The sequence below is a fragment of the Artemia franciscana genome, chromosome 8 (genome assembly GCF_032884065.1).
Source record: "Artemia franciscana chromosome 8, ASM3288406v1, whole genome shotgun sequence".
Lineage (NCBI taxonomy): Eukaryota > Metazoa > Arthropoda > Branchiopoda > Anostraca > Artemiidae > Artemia > Artemia franciscana.
This window is the reverse complement of record NC_088870.1, coordinates 32,750,695-32,776,086: the sequence shown is the minus strand read 5'-3', so window position 1 is coordinate 32,776,086 and position 25,392 is coordinate 32,750,695. Positions and strand designations below refer to the sequence as shown.

General features: G+C 34.0%; 1 protein-coding gene across 2 annotated transcripts in view; it reads left to right on the top strand.

Annotated features, from left to right (window-relative positions):
- The window catches only part of LOC136030309 (retinol dehydrogenase 14-like), a 63,054-nt gene extending 39,297 nt beyond the window's left edge, over positions 1 to 23,757 (top strand). For both annotated transcript variants that reach the window (XM_065709203.1, XM_065709202.1), the window contains 4 exons: positions 5,629 to 5,817; positions 10,293 to 10,402; positions 22,136 to 22,225; positions 23,199 to 23,757. In XM_065709203.1, the coding sequence (XP_065565275.1) occupies positions 5,629 to 5,817; positions 10,293 to 10,402; positions 22,136 to 22,225; positions 23,199 to 23,303 (494 nt within the window). In that variant the 3' untranslated portion in view covers positions 23,304 to 23,757. The remainder of the gene's footprint in view (positions 1 to 5,628; positions 5,818 to 10,292; positions 10,403 to 22,135; positions 22,226 to 23,198) is intronic.
- Positions 23,758 to 25,392: the final 1,635 nt, after the last annotated feature.

Sequence of the window (25,392 nt, the reverse complement as noted above, 5' to 3'; positions counted from 1 at the left end):
GTGGAGGGCTCAAAACCCCTATGCCTTCTCCTTTAATATATTTTGCACTTCCTTGGAATTTTTTTCTTGTGTTTTTACTTTTATGACTTTAATAAATCAAATATTGTTACTATTTTGATAAATAAATATCAGAATATGTATATTAAACTGATATTCACATTCATTCATAATTTTTAAGTAATGTGCAAATTATATTTTGGCTTTGGGAAGACTATTGAAATTTCTGTTCGCTTTGGGTTTTATTTTTTTATCGATGCTGATTTGTGGTAGTTTCATGCTTGGTAGATTATTAGATTGTATTTTCGCTCATTTTTGCTTTAATGGAGTTCTTTACTTTACTTTGAAAAACTTATTTTGTGTAAAAAGTTTTAAATGAAAAAAAGAAAGAAAGTTACCATAGTAACCGAGACTACTGAAAAAAAACTAATGAAAGTACACAGACTGTTTTATCTATTATGATTCCTCAAAGTCTCAAAAATTTTGAATTTATCAAGATTACAAAAGAGAAACCGTCTTATTGAAGCACAGATGGCGATCCGGCTCTTAGAATACTCATGGGCGTTAACCCAAATCCTGTTTCTAATAAAGTCTATAAATTTTAAGTTTGACCTGAATATTCACCGTAGTTTCAACTTACTTTTGGTCCCACTTATTCATTGATAGTGTTTTTTTTTCTTTTTTTAAGTCTAATTTCTTATTTCATTTGGTTTTTGTTCGTTTTGGCTTTAATCTAGCTTTTTACTTTTATTTGGAGAAGGCGTTTATTTGAAAAAAATTAAATCAATTTTTGATCGTTTTTGATTGACGCTGTTTTTGCTAGTTAATAAGAAAATATTTATAAAGTTTTTGTCTCTTTTTTTTTCGAGTATGTATTTTTGCTTCCTATTTATGTTTCGGACAGAAAATTTCTACAAATTTTAATAGCTGCGTTTTTGATCACCGTCCAGGGAAGTGGTTGAACCATCAACTTTGGACGTTCAAGTGCTTATTTTTTGTTTTAAGCGCATGGTGCACGTTCATGAGGCCGTTCGGCTTTTTTCAGTAAAAATGAGAATTAAGCATGTTCGGCTAAAGTAGGACAAGCAGTTACAGTTAACAGAGGGGGGGGGGTAAATTGTGGTTTTTTCTTACAAGAGAAATACAAAAAAACGTATTATTCATAAGAAATATCTCGTAATAGGTTTTTTTGAAAGTTCAAGGAAGAGGGGGTGTCCCCCTCAATTGATACTAATGTTGGACTCCTTATCTAAACCTTAAATCTTATTCAGTAGGCTCAACTACTTTTGAAAATTGTCAAAAGGCCATCATCTAGCATTCAAATTAGCATAGTCTAAATTTCTACCTTAATAATTCAGCTGAAGGCCATGAATAATATTCCAACAAGTGATTGAATGAAGTTTAATCTATGTTAGTTCAGAAACTAAAGCCCTAAAACTGATGAAGTTGTTTATAATAAGGTAAATTTAAACTAATGTATACAAATTCAATTGATTGCAAAGCTAATACAAATGCATACTGAATCTTTTATTAGGCTAATTATATCGTTTTATTAGGCCCTACTTTTCTTTTTTAGCAGAAAGTTAAGTCATTTTATACAACATATTAATTTCAAATTAGCCTTTAAGATAATCAACTAGTTACCCTTAACTCTCCCTACAGTTCAAGGGCCAATCCCTTGTTTTGTCTTATACCTAATACTTTTGATACTGAAAAGTATCTTCAAACCATCACCATTTACTTGAAAGTAGCCATTTTATATTGTACGACTTCTAGCTCAAGCTTTTTCATTTTATTGTCTAAATTCTATCCAGGCTGATTTCAAGGTAAACTCTCAACGTCCTCCTAATCAAAGTTCGACGTTCTATTGCTTTTCGCCGTAGGCGCTTGACGTCGCCGGTCGCCATTCAGGGTCTTACTCCTAGCAAAACCGGAATAAGTACAACGGTGAACTTTTCAGCCTTCAAAAACAGATTTTAACCGAAATAGCGATCAAAAACGCAGCTATTACTACCTTCATCATCGAACCTTCTTGGCCTTCAATACATCACTCTACAATATATCAACTGCGCTATTTCCATTGATGCTTTCCAAATCTATCCATATTGACTCCTTCTATATGTCAGTTTTGTAATAATAAAAAACCATGAACTTGCAGCAAACTTGTCTACAATTTGCAGCGAAACCATGAATGTGACCACAGAATCCATGTCAAGATCTAGAATGTATTTCTACCAATCAGAAAGCCTCTAAAAATAACAAATTAATGAATTCACAGTTTTGTTTTGTAATATTGGCAACTTTTATCTAGTCAAAGCTATGTCGTCCAGAGGAATAGCATTTTTTGACTTATCTAAGAAAAAAAATGCGTGAAAAGGTAGGAATGAAATATTTCTGATTGTAAGCTTTTAACTTCTGTGTCAATTATATCTTCAATAATATAAATCTTATAATACGTATACTTGCACAGAACTGAAGAAATTTGTCTCCTTAATCTGTTTTATGAAAAGTTCCATGATTGTTTTAGTTATAAACACCAAAACATCACAACGTATCAACAGTTACTCTTTATTTATTCACTGCACTGGAGAAAAGATGCTGGTACCATTTTATGTACACAAGATGATTACATTCTAATCTTTAGTTTATATTAAGTAATTACCAGATAAGAAATAAAGACAAGATAAATAACATTCCAGATTAACAGATAAAATCAGCAAGCGCACAGAATAACAACAAGAGAAAAATAACATAAACATAAATAAAAGTAAATAAAATTTAAGGGACAAATCTTTCGTTGACGAACAGGTCGTTTATAACATTTTTTCGTTTAGTTAGTTCTCATATTTCTGTCACTTCTTTCTATTTCTCATATTTGCCTTCATGTTAGTTGAAGGCTTAACTTTTTTGGCGACTTTCCATTGGCTTTATCTGATAAAAATGTCATTTTGAAATGGACAAATTTCTTCATAGGGTTTTATTCAAAAACTGTGCATCAATATTTCAAGAAGTTGAGCTGTCCTGTGGTGGCGCAGTGGATTTGACCTTAGCTTGGTAATACAGGACCCAGAGATCGAATCACGCTGCAGGAATGCACTGCAGGGCCGACGCAGGGACCTTAGTAGTCAAGAAGCGTCGTTAATTCTTAAATAAATAAATAAATAAGAAGTTGAGCCTCTCCAACTTTCTTATATTAATTTTAGGTTCCAAGACTACAAATTCCATTATTTTGGAAAACATTTTTGACGAACTGTTATTTTGATTAATTAGTATAGAAGTTATCATGCAAAGGCTTTTAATTAGATGTCAGTTATTTAAATTTTAAGTAGTACAACTCAGTCAGGATTTGAAGGAAGGTACAAAGAAGAATGTTTTTGAATTCTAATTGGGGAGGACACGATTTCTGTGTTTTTTGAATTTTTCTAAGGAAAGTTTCAAAAAGTTTTTTTAAATTCTAAGGAGGCAATTAGGTTCCTAGCACTGATATACATCCCCTTATCTGTCTTAAGAGATTGTTTTTTTTTCAAAATATTTTGTGCTTTCTTATTTTCTACATTGTAATATGGTTTTGCACTCTCTAGTGCAAACCATAACACTCTCTAGAGTGACAGTAAATTACTTCAGAAAATCCATTTCTGTTGCTTAATCATTGTTTCTGTACATAAAGAGAAAGAATCCAAGGTAAAACAAATGAGGAGACATAGGAAACAAACTGCTGTCATTCCTCACCAGAGGAAGGTTAGGATGGGACTGGACAATCCTCATTCGATTAGTGAGGTGATATCACACACTTCACATAAAAATTTATACACTTCCAGCTTTAGTGAGAAACAATCTACCCTACTCCAAAATGCTTTCGTAACAACTATAAAACCATCACCAGCAATCACAACAGCTATAGGACCTTCATTAGCACTTGAAGTTAATGAATATGAGGAAAGCACTGTATTCAAGAATTTGGAGCCTCTGGATTTATGTCTGGAATGCTCTGCTGAGATGTAAAATTACCCCATTGATGATGCAAGTGTTTTTATTCTGGATTCAGACCCCAATTTGCCCCAACAACTGGAATCATCTATCAGCTCAGTCGGAGGCTACCTACCCAACAGACACTCTGACTCAAATGCCGAATCAATCCATCTTCAGCCGTTAATGTTGGACCTCCACACCTCTGAAGTTGAGTCTTAGTCACTGTTACTGCATAAACTGAAAATATTGCTGTAGTTTTCAGCTAATTTACGATCTATAAAGTGGCCTCATAGTTTTGAGGAAAGAATCCAGAAAGCTCTAGGTAAGTATCCTATACTTGACCTGTGCAAGAAAACCTATTAAATGAAATGCAGGGACAAGCTTACGGAAGCTTATTTCGAAAACATATACAGTGTTCATCATCAGCAGTAAAATCAAAGTTTTACTGCTGATGATGAACACTGTATATGTGTTCGAGAAATCCAGTTAAATTTTATATCTGTTCACTGTCAATAAAAAGGTTTCATCCCTATTTTGAACTGTTTTACTTTCGTCATGGAAAGGCAGTGTGGTCTTCGAAGTTATCTACCACATGAATAGAGACATTTCTGGGATTCTATACCAGTTATTATTGGCGTCCAGAATTGGGCAGATGAAGAAAGTTATGACGATCAATTGGACTCAACGATGTGCCAGTGAAAGCTTACCGTACCAGTTATTTTTTGTACTTCTTCAACCATTATACTTGAAATAGATTTTACGTCACTATCTTAATTTTTCAAATAAACTAGTTCTTTACTTCCATACTAAAATAATAAAACATTCATAGTTTTGTCAAACCTAAGGCAAAACCGAGAATGTTACGTCTTCACATGTTCAATTCATGGTTTGCACCCTCTTTCTCTGAAATCCCTCGACAAAACCGTGAATATGATTCTGTTTTTTTTTTTATCAATAACTTAGTTTATGAGGAAATTTTTTAAAGTGAGAATAAAATAGAAATATCAGGCTTAAATTGTATAATTTTTTTCCTACAAGTCAACTCAGAAAACAGATGGAGAGATTCTTAGTTTTTGAAACTTCAGAACAATTTTTGAAAAGTGCGAAACAGCCACATTCATGGTTATGTCTTTGGACAGCCGAATTGCAACCTTATATTCCATAGTGAACAAATTTATCTAGCCACATTCTCATTTTCATTTACTATTAAAATATTTTTCTGCTGAAGTATAACCATTGTTTTAAAAATAAGAACATGAGAGAGGACTTACTGAAAAAAAGTCTGTCACCTCATTCTGAAAATAATAATTAGTAATAAGCTAAAAAGGTCAAGAACTAATCTAAGAACAATACCTAGCTCCCAGAGGCTTTGAAAGATATTCTGTGAAAAGGCTAAACTCTTATTGTTCTTATTGTTTCTTATTGTTCAGTAGATGGTCACTAAAGATGAGTTAATTTTGAAAAATGGTATTAACTTAAATGTAATATCAAAGTCCAATTTGTTCTACTATTTACTGAAATTCCCCTTTTCGTATTTAACCAATATAATTTTTGTTTCCAGATTATGCTACATTTCAGATCACGTTTCTTTTCAAAATTTTCGTTTTATAGTTTGAAATTTAATTATTTTTACTGTTGAAGTTATTTTTACACTTTTTCTAGATTTAATGATACAAACTAAGAAAGCACGAATTATTGTTGTCTCATCTGTTGCTCACAAGGGAGCAAGGACTTTAGACTTAGAAAACTTAAATGGAGAAAGAAGAGGAGATCCTGCAACACTTTACTGTATGAGTAAATTATGCAACATCCTTTTTGCCAATGAACTGGCACGAAGACTCAAAGGAACAGGTATGAATATTGCTGAAAATTTTGCCCTTGGAATGAGAGCTTATTAGCATAAGCAAGATTTTATCTACAAGGTTGAAAGTGGTGTTGATAACGTTCCTATTGGGGCCGTTGAAAGTAGTAGGCACAAATTAGGACCACTGCGGTTAATTTCCGTTCTCGTCCCGCCACTGACCAGTGGCCACTCTGCCCAGTATTTCACCATGAAGCATATCATTTTCTGGAATGCGCTTGTGAAATTGACAAACTGTAGAATGTATGTCTTTTGTGCAATATAAGCAATATTTATGTTTTCTATTTACAATTACGAAGGATATGTGACTAGGAGTAGTAGCTTCTCACTCAGCTGAATTCGTGACAAATTAGCGCTTTACAAAAATAAATCACAAACGGCGATAATTCTTTATGAAATAATCTCTTTCTGTGTTTATTTTATTCCTTTGTTTATCATTTTATTCATGACAAAACACTATTACATACGTGTAACGGTTACCTGACCCAAGAAGCTTGGCTTGTTGTGGGCCACATAATACAATAATGAAACACTGAAAGAAGCATAAACAATGCGCTAAATCCCACAATACATACAAAATAAATATAACAGAATATGGTCTAGAATAGAGTAAAAATAAAAAAAAACACAGATAGTAATAATAATAGCGATATACTGAAACAAAGGATTTAAACAGTTAGAAAGGTTCCTGAAAATAATTTTAAAAACAGAGGAATAGGATATATTACTGTTGGGATGGAATTAAAAAAACAAATAGAAAATAGGAGAAATAAACAAAGGAGGGAGAAAAACTACTGAACTAAAACTACGTATGGACCCTTGGGAAAATTGGCTTTGTTGAGAGGAATAGAGGGATGTCAGAAGGGATGAAGTTTCATTATAGAATTGATTGATAAACATAAAAATTGTGAGCTCTTGTTGATGACCATTTATGTAAAGTAAATCTACAAGAAGAAATAAACAAAGAAGATGAGTATCTACCAAAGCACATTCGTAGAAAAAACTATTGTAGAGATAATAGAAGTGAACACAGAAAAGTAGAATATGCTAATTAAATTACTTTTGGTTATAACACAATCCGGCAAAGCTATTTTAGTATCGTTATATAGATCAGAAGAAGGGTATAAGCGAGGGAGAATAAAAGTTGCATTCACTGCCCTATTTTGGGCTCTTTGAAGTGAGCACAAAAGAACTTTGTTACCACGATGCCAGACAGAGAAACAATAATAATGATAAGGAAAAACAAAAGCATAATAAAAAGAATGTATAACATCTGGGGGAAGAAATGAGTTTACCTGTTGCATCATCAAAGACTGATGGAGGATGAGAGAACATGTTTAATAGATTGGGGCTTAAAGAAAAGAGAACAGCCAAGAAACATACTGAGAAATTTAGCCGCGGTGGCTTGCAGTATGATATCATTCCTATAAATCAGGGTGGTTGTCTCCTGTACATCCCACAGACGATAACCAGTCCCGAAAGGTACAACAGCACTCTTACAGCTGTTAAGAGCCACATTATTGGACCAGCACCGCTTTTTCACTTTATCAAGAAGACCTCGAGATAAGGAAGTGGCAGGTGGTAGGTCCACTGGAACAATGAAAAAACAACTGTCGTCAGTAAAAAGGGCAGGGTGAATGTGGGGATGAAAGCCACAAAAAGATCGTCAATATAAATTAAAAGCAAAAGAGATTCTAGCACAAAGCCCTATGAAACACCTTTTGATATAGGTAAAGTAGGGAAAGAAGTACCACTAACTAAAATATATTGAGGTCTCCCTGAGAGGTGCGACCTTATCCATTCTAGTGGGACTCCATGCACTTCAAATAAAAAACAACTTAGAAAGAAGAACAATGTTTGACCATATCAAATGCCTTTGAAAAGTCAAGAAAAATATCCAAAGCACACAACCCCTTGTTTAGACCACCCATGGACAAAAAATAATAATAAGTAATTTAACATGCAGCTGTGATTTTGTATTCTATTTGACCAAAAACTAAATCTAAAAAAAAGACGAAACAGCAGAAACTTTATCATCTCATGCTGTAAGTTTTGATGTCTAACTTTAAAGTTGAGGTAAAACAACATAAATTTATGTTAGTACAATACTTATAAATAAATTTTCTACTTTAGCTAACGGAGAACACGACTTGAAGTATCAGTTTAATATATATACCATACAGATAAAATTAAAACTTTAAAGAAATTAAATAAAAAATAAGTTGTTCAACGGAAAGTAAGGAGAAATATTAAAACTTAAAATGAACAGGAATTATTACACAGATGAGTGGGGTTACCCCTGTCCTCAATACCTCACTCTTTTACGCTAAAATTTTCTTTTTGTTCAAATTATTTAAGAATGTTCCCTGAAATGGAATGATAGGTTTTTCTTTAAAAGATCTAAGAAAAACTTTAGCGTAAGAAGTGAAGTACTGAGTAGGAGATATTGCACCTCGTACACATAATAATTTGAGTTCATTTTAAGTTTTAATCTTGCTCCTTATTTTTAATTAAAAGAACAACTTTTTTTAAAATTTAATTTCTGATTTTCTTTTAAATAACGCTGAGAAATCCGGCTGCCCCTCGATGAAAAATTATCTCCCCCAGAAGCAATTTCTTTACGAAAAGATACCCCATGTAGCTCTCCCTGTGCCATGAAAACCCCTCTCCCCTACATAGGATAATATTTAAGATGAAATTCAATAAGTGAATGATAAAAGGTTTTAAGAATGAAGAATGGAATCACATGCTTTTTATCTACAAAGGTATCCCAAATTATGAACAAGCTTCAGAAGCAAATAATCAAAGTGTTTGCGAAAAGACAACATCTCATCTTTGATGAACCCAAGGTACCTGAATGACACCCTTTTTTAATCCTATTTCAACCTAAGATTAGCTCTTCTATTCTGATCTTATCCAGTGCCTGCTTTGAGTGCCCAAATATCATGAACTCAGTTTTGAAAAGTTTAGAGCAAAATAGCTAGAATAAAACAACGTATTAAGGGAATTCATTGTTTTCATCAGATTTTCAACCAGCAGGGATGGAATTGTAACTTTTAATGTTACTGCAGTATTCATCTACAAAAACTACAGCTAAGGTGCTATTAGACAGCTAACATCTTGGTAAATCATTAATGGAAATTAGGAATAATAAGGGCCCTAGTACGGATCCCTGAGAGACACCAATTATTGACAGTGCTAAAACAAGATACGTGACCATTTACATCCATATGAAGTTTTTGGTCATGCAAGTAAGATTTTAATAATTCCAGTCTTTTGCGTCTACTTTCTGCATTATTGGGTTTTCAAGCAGAATCCTGTAATTTATCGTGTAAATACCTTCTTTATGCTATAAAAAAGAGTAAAAACTTGATAAGAAAAGTGTGGTAATGGTTTGCTTGGTTGAATAACCCAACCTGAAGCCAAACTGACTCTTAGAAAAAAAAGCTTGAGCAAAGCATAAAACCATTCGCCTTTGAATTAATTATTCTAACACCCTTCACTTATCACTCTTTACCATGCATAATTTGATACAAAATCATCGACATAAAGAAAAAAGAAGTGTGAATTTTAAAAACACCTATCCCACTTGTAACTTCCACGAATTTCATAAGAGCTTTTCTCACAATGCAAAAGGCGGATGTATTTATCTTGTAATTTAAATCGACAGAACTAATTATATAACATGTTAAAATTCACCAGAGAAAATTTATTGAAGACTCAGCTTATTTTCAACGGAACTCTTAATCTCACAAAACTCTTAATCTCACTAAATAGGCGGTTAATCTCTGTTTAGTAATACCAAAATTGATTGTCAATCTATCACTACTATTTTCGATGTTATCTTCTTCTTCTTCTTCAGCAGCTGAAATTAAAATGAGGTAAACATGCTTCTAATTTAATAACTGTTATGGCAAAAATGCAAAATCATTAGAAACTAAGAAGAGGAGAAACTAACACTTGTGTTTAAAAAGAAAACCACAAGTGTATTCTAGGGTGTGGGAACCTTGTTTGACCCAACTTTAAAATTTAAGAGGAGGATACACTCTGTGCCCAGTAAGTGTACCTGCTTAGAGTAAACTTGCTTACTTTAAATGCCCAGGTTTTCCCAAACTAACTTAATTTTAATTTGTTCAGACTGGAGTTTCACTTTAATTAATTTTTGAAAGTAAAAATTCTGGTTAACTATCCCTTAAAGAGAGGTTCAAGCTTTATATCTACCATACCTTAGATTAATCATATAACATATCTAGTTTCTTTTGAAATATCTGTGCTTTTTTATGAAGTCACCAGACGCTACGCTGTAAGCAGTGCTAGTAATTTTTAATCCCTATCTCCCCATGTTAAATCACCAAAGGCCCAACTTATGTAAATTGACCTGTTTCTTTGGAGCAAACCATAATAAAAGTAAAAGAATTTCCAGTTAGTTTAGACAGTTAATTATTGATTTTAATTTTTTTTATAGATGTCACTGTAAATTCTTTACATCCTGGGGTAGTCGAGACAGAAATTTTTCGATGCATGCCAGTTTTTGTTCGTATTCCCTTTCTCTCGATCGTACGCCTATTTTGCAAGGTAAGACAATGGTAAGAACCTGGAAAAAGAAATCCATTTATTCCAATTTTCTCTTGTGTCCTTCTTTTTGCTGTTGTTGAGCCTTGTCAAATAAATCAGAAAATATGTCAGTCTGTCTTAATACATAAATGTGTGCTAGATGGATCTGCAGATGAATAACTATAGGCTAAGGGCAATTGCATGTTTTTAGAACCTTGATATACAATTTTTTTGGTGGAAACATTACAAACTAAACGCTATGATCAGAAATTTGCGTTAGGTTTGAACCAAGACATTCTGCTAGCTTTGATATCATCTTCCACAATATTCGAGGAGGTCTATATGTCAGTGCTTTTAAGTATATTCCTATGAGAAATACGAAAATTCATTTTACCATTTTACTCCAATTTCATATTGTAAGTAAGAATAGGAAGGGAATTACTTCTTTTTCTGACTGCAGTAGTAAATAATTCAATTTCATAGCAATTTCACTTTAGACTCATTAGATAATTGTCGGAGTTGCTGCATCACAAATATATTGATCATGGTTGCAGCTTTAGCTGCAACTTAGTAATTAGTAAACCTCAGTCCATAGTAACAAAAATTGAAAACACGATTTGAAAAACCCCCTATTGAGAAAAAATTGCCATCTGACTGTGAATCAGGAATGGTAGCTATTGTTTTGGGTAATCTTAAAAGTAAAAATTTATTATTGAAAGGCAAATTTACTGTGAATTAGAAAAAGAGCCTGAAACCCCTTAAAAAGGCGTCAGATCGAAATTAAAAGCGACCCATTGGAATCAGCATGGTCGGAAACATTTCCTAGGATAATTACAGTCCTCAACCATGAACATCAAGCTAAATCACGTTTTTGCATGGGCAGCACTGATGTGTCTCTCTTCTTATTTTTTTTATTTGTACCAGTACTTACAAGCGACCAGAAAATCAGAGAAAGATGCTTAATAGCTCATTTGAACGTATAGCTCATTTAAGTGACCAAAAAGACTAGAGGTTAGCAGCTAGCCCCTTCCCTAAATAGCTTCCTCTCCCAAAGTCGTCCTATAAAAATTTCGAGATAGCAATCTTGTCTAATTTGTTTCAAAGGTCCAATAAAAATGGTTATGGCGATGATATGACCCTCCTTAGTCCGTGGAAAAGGGCCGTACGTGGATGTCGTATCACATTTATCGGATCGGGCATATAGTTATCAGTTTTTTTTCAATCATAGTCTTGTAACTTCCGTCATGGTTACACAGTAGCCGAAATCGTGGTTGCAACAGTAGCTTCGATCTAGTTAAAAGCAAACCACAGCCCATAGTAACCAAAAGTTGAAAAGCATACTTTGAAAAAAAAAACTGCCCAATGACAAAAAATTGCGGTCTTTAAATAATTGCCATTGATTCAGGAATGGTAACTATTTTTCAGTTAATCTTAAAAGTAAAAGTTTATTGAGAAAACTAATTTTTTTATGATTTTGAAAAGGAGCCTGAAACCCCTCGAAAATGATTTTAAATCAAAATCAAAGTTGAACCATTGGCATCAGTATGGTCGAAAATCTTGAATAGGGTAATTGGAGTTCCCCATCTTGAACAACAAAGGAAATCACTTTTTTAGATGGGTAGCACAGATGTGTCCTTTTTTCATTTTTTAACCAGTGCTAGTGGGTTACCAGAACAACATAAAGAAATTTTTAATGGCTCATTCAAACAATAACTAAAATTGCTAGTGCCCTTTTTAAGCGACCAAAAAGATTGCACGGCAAAAATACCTCCCTTCCCCAAAGGCATCAAATGTTCAAGCCCTTAATGGCCTTTTTTATTATGGTTTTATGCCTAATATATGATTTTGTTGATATCCTGTATTTGTTACGGCAGAATACGGTAATTCTTAAATAATGTTGTTTTTCTTGCGGCGCCAAACAAATTACGATTAACTGCAAAATATTGAGCGATTTCTGAAAATTTCTGGATAAAAAAACTTCACTTTCGCCTTAAATTTTCCTTTAGTAGTTCGGAAAAAAATCCCATTACCGTCATAAATTAAATAAAGAAAAATCAACAGGAAGTAAAAAACAACATCAATACTTGAAACGAACAGAAATTATTCTGTATATGAAGGGGGGAGGGGTGCTTTCCCCCAGTAAAAAAATATATCATGGTAGTGTTTGTTGTACATTAAATCTAGATTAAAAACGGGTAAAGATTAATAAAAAAAAACTAAGTTTTTCTGAGGGAAGTAAAGAACGAAGTTGAAACGAAAAATGAACAAAAATTAGTGCTTCACAGTCTACCTAACATATACCAATAAAACTAGTGCAAATAAACCAACTGATAATATTTCCCTACGTTTGAATGACAACAAAAAACAAGCACTTTACTGAAAACACCCAAAGGCCAGCTTAAGAAAAGCAATTATATTTAATTATGGGGTCAAAAGTGAGTACATAACCTGACAACGATACACTAATCTATAAAGCTTTACATAGTCTTACACCAACTCTGATATCAGTAACTCTGTATAAAATTAAATTATTCTAAAACTGAAGCTGGAAAATAGATATTAATTTAATAGCCGCAAAGTCATTAAGTAGCACATAAATAATGGATTGATTTATCACTTAACATTCGGTCTCAACAGTCATACCACCAACAGTGAGTAATATTAAATAGCAATTTAATTTGCTAAAAATACATTTTAGTGTTATTTGAAATGAAGAATAATTAACCCTTAGTTCTGAGTTTTTAGTTCTTTATTTAACAATAAAATTCATAAATAAAAAATTACTTTAAGATAATCTCCCCCATAAGGCTCCTTGGCCGGGAAAGAACAGAAAAAAATAAAAAATATATAAACAAAATCCGAAAACAAAATTGAGTCGCCCACCTTAATAATACAAAAAAATGACAAGCTAGGCAGGGGGTGGCACATGATTTCACAAACTCAATTAGTATCCAACTCAATACAGAGACATCAACTCCAAGGGAAACCGGAATAAAAAAAATAAACACAAAAACAACAATAAACAAACAAAATTATTTACTAGCTAGAAAATCTCTAACATAATTTTTGAACATACTAAACAAGTGGCAGCTTTGTACGAGCTCTGGGAGCGTGTTCCAGATCCTGTTGCAAGCTGTCGGAAGGTTGAAGTTAGACCTCACTGACGGAGTGTGAAGAACCGGTAAATTGTTGGAAGTGCGGAGATGATAAGTCGATTGATCAGAGACAAAAGATATATTATTACATAGGACAGCAGGAAGATGGCCGTGCAGCTGTAAAAAAAATGGAAGAAGAACAAAAAAGAAGATATAGAGATTTCAAATCAAGCAAGGGTTTGAGTAAAAATCGTTAGTTTCCTGAACATGAGTCCTTGCTTTATCATAAAGTTTTGAAAGTGTCTTCAGAGACGAGGGAAAAGTTGACATCCAAAAAACAGAACAATATGAAACATAAGACTGAAATAGGCTGCAGAACACGATTCTAAGAATCGACCCTGGAAACATATATCTGAGCTTTCTAAGAATTCCAAGACTTCTGGGGACTTTTATTTTAATCAGGTCTGTATGATTCTTGAACAAAAGATTTTCGTCGAGAAAGATGCCTAGGAATTGAACGTAACGATCCTTAGGGCTATTTAGAAAACCTCTTGATACGTGTATTTCATTTAAGTCAGGGCAAGCCTTTGAGACTCTGGAGAAAATAAGAAATCATGACTTTCCGACATTTAAGGCAAGATAATTTACATCAAACCACTGGATAACTCTTTCAAAAAGGGCTATCATCCTTGAACGAAGATCAGACTCAGTTCTACCAGTTTGTGCCAAGAGTACTGTCATCAGCAAAAGTAATAAGCGTATCCGGTAAGAACAAACTCCTGTCACAATTAGTGACACATACTGGTTGACAAAGACGACAGCAAATGGTAGGTTTTAAATTTTTAACCGCATTAATAAGGTCATTGACGTAGATTAAAAAGAGTATCGGCCCAATGATAGATCCTTGCGGAACGCAAAAATCTATTCCAGAAGGGTTAGAATGGTATGGATCAACCGAGATGAGTCGACCAGATAAATGTGATAGTAACATTGAATAAGCATTCCCTCTTATACCAATATGGGACAGTTTCAAAAGAAGAATCTTGTGTTTTAACGAGTCAAACGCTTTTCGAACATAAAGAAAAAGAGCAGCAGGTATCAGACCAGAGTCAAGAGCTAAATTTAAATAATTCAAGAGAGTTGCACCTACATGCTCAGTTGAGTGCTTCGCCCTAGAACCAAACTGAAAATCATGAAAAAAGTGTCTAGAATTAAGAAAATTAAGAAGTCGAGAAAGTATAGCTTTTTCAAAAATTTTACTAAACACTGATAAAAGAGATATGGGACGATAATTTGCAGGATACATTTCTTGATCCACCTTTAAAAAGGATAATAACACGAGCATGCTTTAGAGCACTTGGGAAGACACCATTTTTAAAAGAAAGATCGACAAGTCTCGGGAGGGCAGACACGATGACAGGAAGAATAAACTTGACAACCTTAGTCAGAATATGGTCTGGGCCAGAGGATGAAGAATCCCTCAAACCATTGACAATTCTGGCTATTTCAGCTTCAGAGACAGGCTCCAATGCCATTGATTTATGACAAGGTGGTCCAAGATAAGACCCAAAATCAGGTAGAGAAGAAGAAGGACTTACAGAAGAGGCTTCAGTTTTGCCGATATTAGCAAAATAGAAAGTAAACAGATCTTGAACTTTTTGCTCACCTTCTACATTTTTGCGTAGATGACATGAGCTGCATTGACCAGCTCCTTACACCCTGGAAAATTTTCGAACACCGCATAATATACAATCAGATTACTATAGCCGTCTTGATAGATTTTATAGCAGCCTTTGACTCGATCGCTAGAGATGGCATATGGGCTGCAATGCAAAAGCCGATACCCCTTATTCAGGCATACTACCAGCACATTGGTGCCTGTATGCTAGCTGATGGAGAGCTGTCCTCCCACTTCCACATCGATTTTGGGATGAGACAGGGCTACATCGTGTCCCTCATCATCTTCAACTTTGTCATCGACTGGATCATTAAGCACGCCTTGCAATCTGCCAGAGGTGTTGAAGTATGTCCTGACTTCTCCATCAAAAACCTTGACTATGTGGGTGGCATTGCCTCGCTAGAAGACGATATAGATCATGCGCAAGCCATTCTGTGTAATGTTGCTGCTACTGCAGATTTGGTTGGGCTGAAAATCAGAAAGGATAAAACCGAAATTTTGACAAATTCTGAGGATGTTCTCAAAAAAATATCTCTATCGACAACTCCCATTTAGAAATCATTGACCAGTTCAAATATATGGGATCCCTTATCAATATTTCTGGTGGCTGCAGTAGGAAAGTCCAGAGCAGAATATCATCATTATCGATAGTCTTTGCTCAACTTACGAAGAACCTGTGAAGACAGAGAGATGTCCCACTAAAAACAAAATCCAGATATTTGAAGCAACCGTCCGCTCCATAATCCTTTATGGATGCGAGACATGGCCCCTGGAAGCAGCAGATGTTCCTGCTGTCAAGTATTTTATCACCCTTGCCTGAGAGAAATTCTCGATGTCTCCCTTCAAGACAGAATTAGTAACGGCGAAATTCGTAGACGATGCCACAAGAAGCATGACATTGAAGCTCTAATAAAAAAAACATTGCCTAACTTGGTTTGGCCATGTTTGTCGGAGGTCAAAAGACACCCTCACCAAAAAGGAATTATACTACAAACTCCTCACACACTGGAAGAAGAAGTGGGGTGGACAAGTCAAGACCTGACTTAACACATTCAAGGTGGACTTAGAGCGACACGGCCGAAGATGGAACAAGCAGTGGCTTGAAATATTTGCACCATACAAACACGACCGAGTGGCTTGATACTCAACCGTCTGCCAGATCATAGCACATGGGGCCTAAAAGTTTTGTTTATGGAAAGTTTGGTCCTATAAACTTTAGAGAGGACCCATTGGATTGGAAATTGATAGGTCTAGGGAAATTTTTATAGTAGAAAGTGATTGGAGGGCAACCAGCCTTCCTCGGCCATCATTTCTCCAAACTGATCGAAGTAAAATTTTGAGATAGCCATTTCCATTAAGCATATTTGAAATGTCCAGTAATGATGTCATTAGGGATAATCCAACGATCCAAAAATATTCAATCCAAATTTTGGGGCGTCTTCTTTCTTCTGCATTGTTGAAAGAATCTGTCGGTGAAGATGTCAACCCCCTCACTGTCCCCAGAACAAAGGTTGTAAGTTAGGCAATTTTTTCACAATTTACATATGGTACATGTTATTGAGAAAGGTATGCATATTTGATATTTACTTTCCAAAAAGACACAGGGCATTCAGGCGACCCTTTTAGAGAGGGTTGAGGGGAGTGTTGAGCTAAATTGAAACACGTTATGCGGTATACGGGCTGTAAAAAGGGTATAACTCATTAATGACTGAGTCAATTAATTTTAAACTTTCAGGAAATGATAAGGGAGATGATCAATTGATCAAAATTGTAATATCTGTGTGCTAATACTACTACTACTAAGACCTCATTACTACATTGAAAATATTGAGGTGAAATTTGAACTCAATCAAAAGACACTGTGTGTATGCATTTTATCAAAAGAATGTATCTCAAGAATGGATTTGAAACTTTTGTTGGAACTTTCAGAAATTACTTAAAAGGGAAAATTAATTGACCAAAAGACAATATTTGCATGCTAATGCTAATGCTACTGCCACTTCTACATTTACTACTAGTGTTGTGACAAGTACTTCAAATTTGTACTAAAATATCAATTATTAAGTACTTCCAATTTTTGTACTTAAGTATCAAGTATTAAGTATCAGACCACAATAGTACTTAAGTAGTACTTGAGTTTTAAGTACTGAACTTGTACTTAAATAGTACTTCAAGTACTACTTAAGAACCACTCTACTAGCACCATTTCTAGCACAGTCACATCTATTCGTATAATGAAAATAAAATAAAGTTATACAGTAAAGGCATTATGCAGTATAAACAAATAATTGAACACCACGAAAGACAGTAGAGGTCTGCTTCTTTGAACGTTAGCTAGTTTTAAACAGTAACAGTGCCACATGTATCCAATTGACGGCTCATCCAACATTCTACCAAAGTGGCTAATTACGGGATTCTAGGTAGTTCTAGGAGTTATTCAATGGGTGTTTTCTTCGTTTTCCATTTAGTCTGAACTGCACTATTCTAGGTCAAGAAACATTGAAAAAAGTGTAGCCTCTCTTGCTCAAGGCTAATGATTCGTCTTTAGTTGGAGATACTGGTACTTAGAATATTCTTTGAGCTCTGCTAGGCACTCAATTCTGAGATCTCCTAGCAAATTCCTTCGTAGAGACAATATGGATCCTCCAGTTGAAAAAAGTCTTTCAACAGGAGCTGAAGATGGCAATATACAGTTGTATTTTTGAAAATCCTGCCACACATGAGGATAATCCTTAAGAATGTAAAAGTTCTTCCATTGGTCTCCTAGAAACTGTAAATCCTTTATCTTCACTTTGTTAACTGCAGAGTCAAACTATGATGAATCACTCTCATCTTCTGAGAATTCGTAGAAACCATCACCTGATAAGTGGCTGGACTTGTTGTTATCAGGATCACTTGTTTTTCTCCTTTTTGCCTCCTCGACCAACATTATTGCAACTGCTTCTTTCCAGCTGGCAGGGAATATTTTGTTCTTGAACATGGGCGTACTGCACGTTGCCAGGACGTAGTCTTTGTGGCTTTGGAAGGAACCCCCAAGAAAGCTAAACCGCCGCTCAACACCATCTATTAGTTCAAAAACTAGTGGAGCAGTCTACTTCACAGACTGCTTGAGATTCATTAGTTTTTTCTGAAGGCTTTTGATTGTCAGGTAAATGCTACTAAAGAAACATTTTTCTTTCAGAATTTTTTTTCAAACAATTTTCGCAAAATTCTGAAATCCTACTACTGTCGAGTCTTGAAATTCTCTTTTTTTGAAAAATCCTTTTCTGTAAAAAAGTCATTCTATTGAAGTGGAGTGTACTAGGGAGAGTACTTGAAAGTACTTAAGAACTTATTGGTACTTGAGAGCTTCAAGTACCGATTTATTTTACTTAAGTATTAAGTTTTAAGCACTCCAGGAAGAATGTACTTAAGTAAAACTCAAATGCCTTGATTTTTTTACTTAAGAAGTACTTGAAATACAAGTGCTTGAAGTACTTTCCAACATTGTTTACTACTACTGCTTCAACTAGTACCTATATTGCAAATATATGTAAGGCTAAGAGCACTAAGATGAAAAGTACAAAAGTATAAAAATATGTAAGTTACCAAATGGATATATCAGCAGTGCCACAGCAACGGCTAATTGTATTTAGTTGAAACTTCCAGGACTCGATAGGAATGATGTTCAAATAATGAAACGGCAAAACATATACTAATAATACTAAAACTAAAGTTATTGTGACTAATGACGCTAAGGGTATTAGGCTGAAACTTTTAGGGAAAAATTTAGGGGGAGTTTATATTAAATGGAAAAACTATATGCATAGAGATTTTCATAAGGGTAAATAAGCAATATCATAGGTAGCGCCACTCTATAATAACTAGAAATATCATTAAAACTTTTAAAGTAGTTAAAATTATACAAGGTTAAAAGTTTTATTACCCTTTCTAAGGGTAAAATGAGATTAAAGGGCAAAGCCCTCTTCCCAAACCCATTCATTTTTCAAACACATCCGATCAAAATTCTGAGACAACTATTTTTTTTTATAACGGTAGAACAGTCCAGCTATGTCTCTAGGGATAATGGATATATGAATCCCTTACCATTATACAATTGCCCGTTATGCTTTAAAATTCTGCTCTTGACTTTCCTACTGCAGCCACCAGAAAAATTGATAAGGGATCCCATGTATTTGAACTAGTCAATGATTTCTAAATGGGAGTTGTCGATAGAGATATTTTTTTGAAAACATCCTCAGAATTTGTCAAAATTTTGGTTTTATCCTTTCTGATTTTCAGCCCAACAAAATCTGCAGTAGCAGCAACATTGCACAGAATGGTTTGCGCATGATCTATATCGTCTTATAGCAAGGCAATGCCATCCACATAGTCAAGGTTTTTGATGGAGACTTAGTGAAGCTCCTTACTTTTCTTCGAAACCTTGTTTTGTAAAAAAGTTTTTTAAATTAATTTCTCTTCGTTTTTGTTTTTATAGTCTTATTCGTGGGAAAAAAAAAATATATTTCATATCTTTTTTTATTAGAAACCTGAGTTTGCTTTGCTATTTGTATGTTGGATGGAGAAACTGTTCCAACAATTTTTAAATCCTGACACAGATAGCATTGTTTAATTCAAGTTTATACCTCCCGAAGTTGACTTAAAAAGTAAAACTAAATACCATTCCCAAAACTCTATCAATACTGTTTGACATCCTGTTTATATTGTAAGAACAGAAGTTGTAATAGTGGTAGCCCCTAAAATTTCAAATTAATACTTCCAGTCGTTCCCGATATATTGCTGAGGTTTTTTATTGGCAACCATCCACACAGTGCCTTTTGATTTAGTTTTAAAGCAAGATTCAATTTTAAAGCATAACGGGCAATTGTATGATGGTAATGGATTCATATATCCATTATCCCTAGAGACATAGCTGGACTGTTCTACTGTTATAAAAAAATAGTTGTCTCAGATTTTTGATTGGATGTGTTTGGAAAATGAGTGGGTTTGGGAAGAGGGCTTTGCCCTTTAATCTCATTTTACCCTTAAAAAGGGTAATTAAACTTTTAACCTTGTATAATTTTAACTACTTTGAAAGTTTTAATGGTATTTCTAGTTATTATAGAGTGGCATTACCTATGATATTGCTTATATACCCTTATGAAAATCTATATGCATATAGTTTTTCCATTTAATATACACTCCCCCTAAATTTTTCCCTATAGGTTTCAGCCTAATACCCGTAGCTTCATTAGTCACAATAACTTTAGTTTTAGTATTATTAGTGTATGTTTTGCCGTTTGATGATTTGAACATCATTCCTATCGAGTCCTGGAAGTTTCAACTAAATACAATTAGCCGTTGCTATGGCACTGCTGATCTATCCCTTTGATAACTTACATATTTTTATACTTTTGTACTTTTCATCTTAGTGCTCTTAGCCTTATATATATATATATTTGCAATATAGGTACTAGTTGAAGTAGTAGTAGTAAACAATGTTGGAAAGTACTTCAAGCGCTTGTACTTCAAGTACTTCTTAAGTACAAAATCAAGGCATTTGAGTTTTACGAGTAAATTGACTTATTTGACTTTTAAGCGATTGTTAAATTTTTAAGGAACAAATATCAGCATATATCTTTATTAAACTGACAATCCACGTTCATATCTTTTTTAGTAAAGTACAAACTATATTCGGTTCTTGGGAAGGCATGGAAGTTATCAGCCCTACTCATGTTAATAATGCTCGTTTTGAGTTTAACTCAGTTATTTATTGGTAATTTCTGTTTATTTTGAGCTTCATGTATTTACTGATGGTGATTTGTGCTAGTTTTACGCTTGAAAGATTATTTGACTTTATTTCTACATATTTTTGGCTCAGTGGAGCTCTTTACTTTTCTTTGAAAAACATGTTTTGGGGAAAAAATTGTTTAAACTAATAAGTAAATTAGCTTATAAGTTTTTGATTTTTACTTAATACGACCGTCTCTGTAATTTGTTTCAATCTTCACAAAATTTACTCCTTTCGAAAGAAGATAGTCATCCAACAGTAGCACAGTTCTTGGTTACACCTCATGCTACTTTTTGCCACAATCACATGAGTTGGTACCACGCCTCAATAAAAGAAGAGAATGGACTCTATTGTTAAGTGTCTGAATAGTTAACATAAAAAAGAAAAGGTAGGTAAAGGATGCGGCATTTAGACTTTTACAGTCCGTACCGGCGGTGCTGATCTCCGTTTCTTGGCCTTTCAGCCAGGAAGTGCGATGGGGGGTTGGGGGCCAGCCAACCTGTGCTTTCGCACATCCTTCCTATTTACCTTCCCCAGATTTCTCCAAGTACCCATTTAGAGCTGGGTCGACTCTGGCTAAGCTTACAGGATCACACCGCTGCCCCCGTTCCAAACTGAAGAATTGGGTACACCGGGATTCAAACCCGCGTCCTCTCAGACACAGGATCCCAAATCTAGCGCACCATCCCACTCGGCCAGGGCGGCTTTACCTTTTTTTATACCTTTTTTTTTTACTTTTTCCTTTTCTCTGAAGGGGTTTTTTCGAAAAGGTTTGATTTGATTATTCAAATAACTTTTGTTTATTTAATATAAGTAATTCTTCATTTTAATTTATGTTCCTTTGGGTTTCATATATTAATTCATGTTTAGTCTTATAATAGTTAACGCACGACCAGATCCGTTTCTAGGGAGGAGGATAACCGAGGAAATTGCATCAAGAGTCATGGCTGGGTGGGTGGGGCACTGTGGCTGGGGAAGTACTCACTTTGATTCAATTTTCACTGTGATTTGGCTTTCCTTGCATATATTTGAGTCGAGAGGGGGGACCCGTAATTAATTCTGCCCCAGACACCACAAACCCTAGTACTGGTCTAAATGTGAGCAGCATCGTCTCTATATAGCAGCAGGAAGCTGTTGTGTACTTAGATCTAATGTCATTTTTTTCTTTTAATTGCTCATGTGAAAAAATGTCTAAGAATTGCCTATTATAGGACGCTAGAGAAGGAGCACAAACTACAATATATTTAGCAGTGTCAGAAAAGGTTGAAGGTATCACAGGAAAATATTTTGTCGACTGTAAGGTAAGTATGTTTTAAATAAAGGGTGGTTTTACTGGAATGCAGCATAAAGGAGCGCTGTGTTTTTATTAAGAATTTTGAATGTCACTTCTCTGAAGCTGGTGTATTTTAATCTTAAGCCTTCAGTATGGCTTTGATGGATGTAAGAGGTACCTCAGTAAGATATACTAATGTGAATTTTTTTTTAAAATAATAGTTTCAACCTTTAAGGGAATTTTACACTCTTAACCCAAACAAAAAATAGAGTGAATTATCTATTGACATTGATAGCAAAGTCTTGCCCCTTTTAAAACATGAAACCACAAGTCTTTTGTAATTTGCGCTGTATTATACAAAATAATAATTTTGATATTTCAAAACAAGTTCCTCAATAAAATTTTATATAATTTTCTGTAATTGAATTCGGTTCCATAATTTAAGCCGATGAATTTTTAAACTCTTTCTCACCCTAAGGGTTACAATAAAATCCCCCAAAGTAAAGAGTTATTGAGGTTTTGTCGCAAATAAAATTTAAAAGTTGACATCAAAAAAGTATATTTAGCAAAAAACTGTTGTTAACATTGAATCCAAATGTAAAATACCAACGTTTGAAAAAAAAAGAAAAAAAAGAACCATATATCAATATTTATGAAAGCAAAACCATTGTTAGATCTAATATGTTCAGGAATTAGAATATTTCAAGCAGGATACCCTCTCTACAGGATGAGATTCCAGAAAAACAAAGATGTAAGAATAGATAAAATTAGAAAGATTGAAAATAATCATCCAAAATACCTTTGGGTTCTGAACTTTATAAAAAGAAAGAATTAAAGAAAGTAAAGTTAGCTTTTTTTCAGCAGCAACAATTAAAAACTGAATGCCAAACAAAAGAATTGCTCCAAATAGCTTTTGGAAAGAGAAAAAAAAATAGGATATACTTTTCTGGTTTTCTAAGGTTTTATAGTTTTGTGACTCAAATTCCTTCTTCTTTTTTCAGAAGGTACAGCCATCTATAATAGCCAAGGATGTAGCCCTCGCACAAGCACTCTGGGAAAAAACTGAGAAAATGGTTTCCATCAAAGACACCTACAAAAATTTGTAGTCAATTGTTTTTTTTTGCTAAATGGTGATTGAGAAGATTCATTTTGGACTCTTTGCAATTCAAAAGTAATATACTCCTAAATGCAAGTATGAATCCAGTGGCTAGTCAGCTGTTTATAATGTTTGGTTCTTCTATACTGAAATTTCAAAACCCATAATCTGGCAGCATTCAAGCTTCACGTGAAGGGATAAAAGTATTAATATGGTAAAAATACGAATTTACAGACACGTTCCATATCAGTGATGAGAAGGGGCCGACTGTAGAAGAGGGTATAGGGAAAAACCCGCCTCACAGCAATGTTAATTGATAAAGAGGAATTTCTACAAGACTTTGTTTCGTTTGAAATGATTTTTAAGTTCAAACCAACAAACTCAAACCATATAATTCTTGAAAACATACCTGCCTTTAGTGTGATTTTGAAATTCAAACTGTCAATAAATATTGTACTGGTCAGTATCACTGCCATGGTTGACTAGCAATTTTGTATCTAATGTTGTTTTTGTTAATGTAAAAAAATTACACCGCAGTGTTACAGTGTTACAGTTAATCTTTGCTTTGGCCCCTGATACTTTACAAGATACTTTACAAACCATCAACAATAAAAGAATATCATGAACTCTCCCAAAAGATGAAAAGCATGCATAAGGAAAACAAACAAGCAAAAGAAGATAATTTGTAGGTGAAATATAACTGAAAATTCCAAGATAAAATTAAGATTTTCACACTACAAACGCATACAAATCAATCAGAAACAATACAACTGTTGCAAAACAACCAACTAAATACCATTCCTAGTATCTTTTATAAGCCTTTGTACTAGCATACAGGTTTTGTACATGTGACATTAGATGTATTGCATCTGAATGTACTGTAGATATACTCCATGGTATTGCAACTGTCTGCAACAAAATTTGTATCTACATTTTGATTTTAACGGCATAAAATTCGAACCAGTTTTGAAATAACAAGGAAAAAAGCTGGAACTGGAACAATGAATTTTTAATGGCTCGATAATTCAAATGATATTATGTTAAAAAACAAAGATTTCACCAAATGTATTTTTTTGCAGTTAGTTTGAAGAGTGGAGATATTTTGTCATTAAAAATACAATAATAGGGATTTTGATATTAAACTTCAATTTTTTAATCGCGTCTAAAAGGAATAAAAGAAAATATTTTACATTTTAGAAAAAGAAAGAAATGTCTTAAGTATCTCAAAGACCAATAAGATAATATAAAAGAAGGTGATTCAAAAATAATCCGTCCTGAATTTGAAAATGAGTGATTTTCTTTGCGCCCATTTTGAAGATAAAAAATCACATGTGGAGTGATGAAAATAAACGAAAAAATCCAAGAAAGCGGGAAAAATGCTAAAAACAAACACTAATGAAGAAAAAACTTCAATAAAGGAACAACACTTGTAAAGAAAAATGTCAGTTTTTTTCCTTAATCAAACTTTGCCGAACTTCAGAATAATTTTCTATATAGCTAGACACACACCAGGAGTATGGTGTTCGAAGATATAAGCATCCCGTATGCCTAACGGACTTCATTCAAAAATTCATCATTTAATAAAAAACATGTTGATTTCACACCAAAACCAAATAGAGAGACCAAGATATACTGAAGTCAAAGCTAATTTAACTCTGTGATTACAAAATTCAAATTTCAAAGATACCATTAAAAACAATAGCCTCGGTCTACTTTTCATTAGACGATAGTCCTATTTCTGCATATATTTTTCTAATGGATGTAATATTCTCGCTCCCTTGTAGGAAAGACAGATTTAAATTAGAAAAATCATTGACGTCACTGAAATTCAACACATCAGTCGCTGGATGCATAAAACTCAGCTATATTACTTTTTGGGCCATAGCTACATTATTTTTAAATAAAATATATGAAGAAAAGGTTTCCCAGATGAATAACTTTACGGGGATAACAACCATGGAAATTTTCATTCCATGTGAGACAGGAATCTGAATTCCATCTTTGAATTTCCCACACAAACTACAGAAAAGTATCACAACATACTTAATTAGGCCACGGCTATGAACGCAAAGTGACAACTGGCTCAGTGCACCTGAATT